At 57.8% G+C, this 6,000-nt stretch overlaps 1 protein-coding gene across 4 annotated transcripts in view; it reads left to right on the top strand.

The window, feature by feature from the left end:
* The window catches only part of SGSM2 (small G protein signaling modulator 2), a 48,337-nt gene that overhangs the window by 38,857 nt on the left and 3,480 nt on the right, over window positions 1–6,000 (top strand). For all 4 annotated transcript variants that reach the window (XM_037743154.1, XM_037743155.1, XM_017541633.2 and 1 more), the window contains 8 exons: window positions 117–262; window positions 710–838; window positions 1,117–1,299; window positions 3,638–4,024; window positions 4,289–4,413; window positions 4,871–4,953; window positions 5,116–5,225; window positions 5,685–5,781. In XM_037743154.1, coding sequence (XP_037599082.1) covers window positions 117–262; window positions 710–838; window positions 1,117–1,299; window positions 3,638–4,024; window positions 4,289–4,413; window positions 4,871–4,953; window positions 5,116–5,225; window positions 5,685–5,781 — 1,260 coding nt within the window. The remainder of the gene's footprint in view (window positions 1–116; window positions 263–709; window positions 839–1,116; window positions 1,300–3,637; window positions 4,025–4,288; window positions 4,414–4,870; window positions 4,954–5,115; window positions 5,226–5,684; window positions 5,782–6,000) is intronic.

The following is a 6,000-nucleotide window of genomic DNA, read 5'->3' as shown; positions in this document are numbered from 1 at the left end:
GGGGGGAGAGCCGGGCTGTGAGTGTGGGGGGAGAGCCGGGCTGTGAGTGGGGGAGAGCCGGGCTGTAGCAGGCAGGAGTGGGCAGCCCGGGTCCCAGCCTGCCGCTGCCCCTGCAGGGCTGGCACACTGCCGTCACCTGAACACGGTGCGGACCCACCTGTCAGCGCTGGTGCACCACAGCATTATCCCACCTGACCGGCCCCCAGGGGCCTCCGGAGGCCTCACCAAGGACGTGTGGAGCAAGTACCAGAAGGACAAAAAGGTGCCCACCCTGGGGTTCCGGGGCCCCAGGCCGAGGGCTGGGGTGGGCAGGAGTGAGGGCAGCATGGCCCACCGTGGACCAGACGGGAGTCAGGGTAAAATATGGCAGTGGGTATGGCCAACACTATGGAGTGACCGGGTTCCCTGCGGAGTCCCATGCAGATGGGCATGGGGCTGACCCAGGAGGGGACCAGCTGCCTCCTCATCGCCCCATGACTTTGGGCAAAGCTTTGTGTCTCTCCCGGCTGCACTTCCTGCCCCGTAAGGAAGGCGAGCAGAACGAGACCTCATCCAGCTGTGAACCAAGGCATGGGAGGAGGTGGCCACGCCAAAGCAGGCTTTGCCTGGGCTTCAGCAGCCACCACGGCCCATTCTCCATGGGATGGGGCTCACCCACCTGGATCCCCATGCCTGGAGGCTGCACAGTCAAGCTTCGCGGTCCCCCCAGAACTACAAGGAGCTGGAGCTGCTGCGGCAGGTGTACTACGGGGGCGTGCAGCACGAGATCCGCAGGGACGTCTGGCCCTTTCTGCTCGGCCACTACAAGTTCGGCATGAGCAAGAAGGAGATGGAACAGGTAAGGGAGCCTGTCCCGAGGGGCTCGTGAGATGGGGAGCTGCGCAAAGGGATGCCAGGGAGGGGCCCTTGGAAGCCTCAGCCCCTTCCCAGCTGGAAAGAGGTGTGGCAGGGGAAAGCATTAGCAGGGCAGCGCCACCGTCTTCACCCTGAGGCCCATCTTGAGTCTCCAGCTGCCCTAGCTTCTGAGACTCAGGACCCAAGCTCCGGTGCAGGCCCAGCTCCTGAGGAGGAGGCCTGGTGCACCTCCCCCATGGTCCCGGTGTGGTCTGAGTACAGGTGGACGCAGCGGTGGCAGCAAGGTACCAGCAAGTGTTGGCAGAGTGGAAGGCCTGCGAGGTGGTGGTGAGGCAGCGGGAGCGGGAGGCACACCCAGCCACGCTCACCAAGTTCTCCTCCGGGAGCAGCATCGACAGCCACGTGCAGCGCCTCATCCACCGAGACTCCACCATCAGCAACGACGTGAGCCAGACGGGCCCAGGCGGGCTGGGGGTCCCGAGGCCCACCAGCGTTTCATGCACAGTCCTGAGCACCAGCCTGGCCTCTGGGAACGGGTGGGGTCCTGAGAGAGAGGCCTAGTGTGTCTGTGTCTCATTTTCTCCGACTGAAAACAGCTGACTGTGCCTCTGTGCCTTGGCTGCCTGCTTCTCTGGGTGTGGTGGGAATAAGTGAGATAGTGCGTGCTGCTCAGTTTCAGCCAACTGAAGGGCAAGATGGACTTACTGGGACTGAGGGAGGCTCCTTCTCAAGGCTAGCAACGGTCAGCCCTGGGTTCTAATCCCAGATCACTGCAGACAGGATGAATGTCTCCAGGCAAGGACTTCCCGTCTCTGGGTCTCAGTTTCCCCTCTCCACCCATATTCTTTGACTGTAGGGGCTTCCTGAGATCTGGGGGCCTGAGAACACAGGAGCCCGTAGAGTGGCCCCATGGGTGTCGACTGGCAAGATCCCTGCTCCCCCAGGATGTTGCCTACCACTTTATGTCAAGTTCATTCAGAGCAGGGGAGGGGAGCCCGTTCAGAGCAGGGAGGGGAGCCGGTTCAGAGCAGGGGAGGGAGGGGAGCCCTTCAGAGCAGGGGAGGCTGTAGCCCTTTCAGGCATCACTCCTGCCTTTCAGACAGCAAGTACTAAACTATGACTGCTTGGCCCATCCAACACTGATTCAGTTTCATTTTTAAGGACACTTTTGCTAATTTTTTCCTTTAAAATTGCCTCTTTTTTTTTTTGTTTTTTTTGAGACGGAGTTTCGCTCTTGTTGCCCAGGCTGGAGTGCAATGGTGCGATCTCGGCTCACCGCAACCTCCGCCTCCTGGGTTCAGGCAATTCTCCTGCCTCAGCCTCCTGAGTAGCTGGGATTACAGGCATGCACCACCATGCCCAGCTAATTTTTTGTATTTTTAGTAGAGACGGGGTTTCACTATGTTGACCAGGATGGTCTCGATCTCTTGACCTCGTGATCCACCCGCCTCGGCCTCCCAAAGTGCTGGGATTACAGGCGTGAGCCACCGCGCCCAGCAAAATTGCCTCTTTAGATAATGTGTATTCTTGTTACTTTACTAGATCCTTACTAACATTGACAGAAAACGTAAGTTGAGCAAGACAAAGAAATATAACCGGCTAGGTACGGTGGCTTACGCCTGTCATTCCAGCACTTTTGGAAGGCAGAGGTGGGAGGATTGCTTGAGTTCAAGAATTCGAGACCAGCCTGGGGAACACGGCGAAACCCCGTCTCTTCAAAAATGCAAAAATGAGCCTGTGTGGTGGTGTGTGCCTGTGGTCCCAGCTACTCAGGAGGCGGAGGTGGGGGTATCACTTGAGCCATGGAGGTTGAGGCTGCAGTGAGCTATGATCCCACCACTGCAGTCCAGCCTGGGCCATAGAGTGAGACCCTGCCTCAGAAATAAATGAATTTTAAAAAATAGAAAAAAGAAATAGACTAGGCACATTCTCCTTTCCCATGAGCTCTGTTCTTAATTCCCTATTCAGGATCACATTTTCCCTCTCTGTGGCTTTGGGTGTCCAGCTGCTGAGCTCACCGACAGCAGCGGCCTTCTTCGCTGGTAGTATTCAGTGGCCACCAAACTGGCCCTACCCAGCACTTGATGCTTCCTGCCCATAGTAGAAACCACTTTCAGCATCGCTTTCTCTACATGGTCAAAACAGAGAAAGAAAAATCCAAAACATCTCTTTCTGCCTGTGTCTCTTCCTTTCCTGTGTCCTGTCCGTGGTGCTAGACGGTTTCTAGTAGGTCCAATGTTTGCTTTTCCTTCTTACCTCTCGCAGTGCCCGAAGGCTAACGAAACTGAGTAGGTATTGCTACAGAACTTTCCTGTCTGGTCCTGTTGACCATTCAATACTGAAAATAAGGAAAAGCTTGTTCTTCCTAAAACCTCTAGCCTTCTCCCCACCAGGGTGTCCTGGCAGCCACTCCAAAATACTGAGGACGTTCTCCTGGTCTCGGGACTTTAGGCGTTCGTGGCAGGAGACTTAGCTCAAGCTGGCCACTGAGTGCTCCGTCCTCCAGTCCCCCTTCTTCCCATAGTAGCCACAGGAAGACCTGGTGCTGTTCACACAGGCAGGGCTGAGACAGGGTCTTCATGTTTGACCAGAGCCTTATTTCTCTCTGCCTGGTGGCTGGGTCAGAGGCTGGCTTGGTGCTCTGTGGCGACAGTGTTGGAGGCTGTGGTGGGGAGCGGGGTATGGAGTTCTGCACTCCAGCTCCGTTCTGACCTGAGGAGGGGGGCGGGCTGTGGGAAGGTGCTGGAGTGCAGGTAGGCGCCGCCATGTGTTCACCCACCAGGTGTTTGTCTCTGTGGATGATCTGGAGCCCCCGGGGCTCCAGGACCCTGAAGATTCCAGACCAAAGCCTGAGCAGGAAGCAGGAGCCAGGACTCCGGGCACCGCCGAGGTGGAGCAGCAGCATTCGGTGGAGTTTGACTCTCCAGACTCAGGACTGCCCTCCTCTCGCAACTACTCCGTGGCCTCGGGCATCCAGTCAAGCCTGGATGAGGGGCAGAGCGTGGGCTTCGAAGAGGAGGACGGTGGTGGGGAGGAAGGCTCCAGTGGGCCCGGCCCTACAGCTCACACTTTCTCGGGGCCCCAGGATCCCAGCCAGGAGAAGCCTTCTCAGGCCGGAGAGCTGGAGGCAGGGGAGGAGCTCGCGGCTGTGTGTGCGGCTGCCTACACTGTGCGTATAAGTTCCCCAGGCGCTGTTCCCCGTCGCCCCAAGACCCTCCTGCCATCCCAGAGCTGGGGAAGGGCTGGCTGGGTGGAGGGTGGGATGCCCTGTCTGCCCTGGAAGGGAGTTCTGAGCCCATTTCTCGGCATCCCCAGAGGACTGGCCCTGGTCTCTGGGGTCCGTGTTCAGCTGCACTTCTTGGGACATCACCTCCTGCCCCCAGCCTGGGAGGGGCTGCCCAGTCTCATGCCTGAGGGCCTGCCACTCTTCCAGATAGAATTACTGGACACTGTGGCCTTAAACCTGCACCGCATAGATAAGGATGTGCAGAGGTGTGACCGCAACTACTGGTACTTCACGCCCCCCAATCTCGAGAGGCTCAGAGACATCATGTGCAGGTGCATTGCGGTGCGGGGCCCAGGGTGGGGCGGACCCTGCCCCGCCTCCGTTACTCTGAAACGTTAGGTCTGGAAGGTGCCCTGCTTCTCTCTCCAGCTCCTGAATTACACTTGGCTGCCTCTGCCTGAAGGCTCTTTCCCTGAAGTCCCCCTCCCCCACCCCTCTTCATTCTTAGAGGTCTACCAGACCTCAGCTTCAGCAGCACTTCATCAGGAAGCTTTTCCTTACCCCGCCCCGCATACCCAGCATGACAGCCCTGTCTCTCAGGCCTGAAGGCCTTGGGGGCCATGGGTTTTTCCCTGTTGTCTCTCTGTGAGTGGGGTGCACAGTTCATGGCTTAGGGTTGTGGAGAGGCTGACTTCCGGGCAGCAGGTGGCTCCGGAGGCCATCTCCCCAGGGATCCCGAGGGAGGGGAGGGCAGGGCACAGCCCCAGTGACTCTGTCCCTGCCTTCCAGCTACGTGTGGGAGCACCTGGACGTGGGTTATGTGCAGGGCATGTGCGACCTGCTGGCGCCTCTCCTGGTCACCCTCGATGACGGTGAGGGATTGGGGGACGTGGAGGATTCCAAAATGATGCTGGGACTGGGCTGTGTAGGCTGGAGAAGGGAAGAGAGGGTGGCCAGGTCTGGAAGTGCGGGAATGGGAGCTGGCCTGTCCCCGAGTCCCCTGCCCTGTCAGCTTCACGCCTGTCTTCCCTCAGATCAGCTGGCCTACAGCTGCTTCAGCCACCTCATGAAGAGGATGAGCCAGAATTTCCCCAACGGGGGTGCCATGGACGCCCACTTTGCCAACATGCGCTCCCTCATCCAGGTGAGGCTGGTGGCATCCATGGGCACACGAGCAAGCAGTGCTGGGCTCACCCCTCATCCACAGGAAGGCCAGGGAGCATTCCAGAAACACCTGACATGTCAACTTCTTTCATTTGAAAACACATAATCTCAATGTCACAAATTGAGGAGGAGTGTGTGAATGCTCATTCCCATGAAAGCTCTGGCAAATAGTAGGGGTTGCCAATGACATCAAATACCGAAAAAATCGTGTAACTCTAAACACAATACAGCCCAGAGAGGCAGGTGACGGAAGGGGCAGCAGGGAGCAACCCACCCTCTACAGGGAGACGCTGGGAGAGCGCGCCTCGGGGCACAGTGCAGGACAGGCCCGCTGCCAGCTCTGAGGATCCCATGTCCCTGGGCATGAAGGGTGGGTGGTCGCCAGAGAGGCAGCATCGGCTCAGGGCTCAGTCTCTCTCTCTTTTCCCACCCACATAAGATCCTGGACTCCGAGCTGTTTGAGCTGATGCATCAGAATGGAGACTACACCCACTTCTACTTCTGCTACCGCTGGTTCCTGCTGGATTTTAAGAGAGGTAAGAGTTGGGTTGGACCATGGGGCTGAGGCCAGGGGCAGTGAGACATCCCTCTTTCCCAAAGCCAACAGTTCTCAATCCTGACTGTACCTTGGAACCATCTGGGGAGGTTTAAAAACACCACCAGTTTGGATAAGAGAATATTAAAAACTAAAGAAAGATTTTTAAAAAACACCACCAGTACCCTGGGCCCCACCCAGCCCCAGACTAATAACTGTG

This window comes from Cebus imitator, unplaced genomic scaffold (assembly GCF_001604975.1).
Source record: "Cebus imitator isolate Cc_AM_T3 unplaced genomic scaffold, Cebus_imitator-1.0 Scaffold136, whole genome shotgun sequence".
Classification (NCBI taxonomy): Eukaryota; Metazoa; Chordata; class Mammalia; order Primates; family Cebidae; genus Cebus; species Cebus imitator.
The sequence above is the reverse complement of the archived record's forward strand: the minus strand, read 5'-3'. Positions and strand labels throughout refer to the sequence as shown.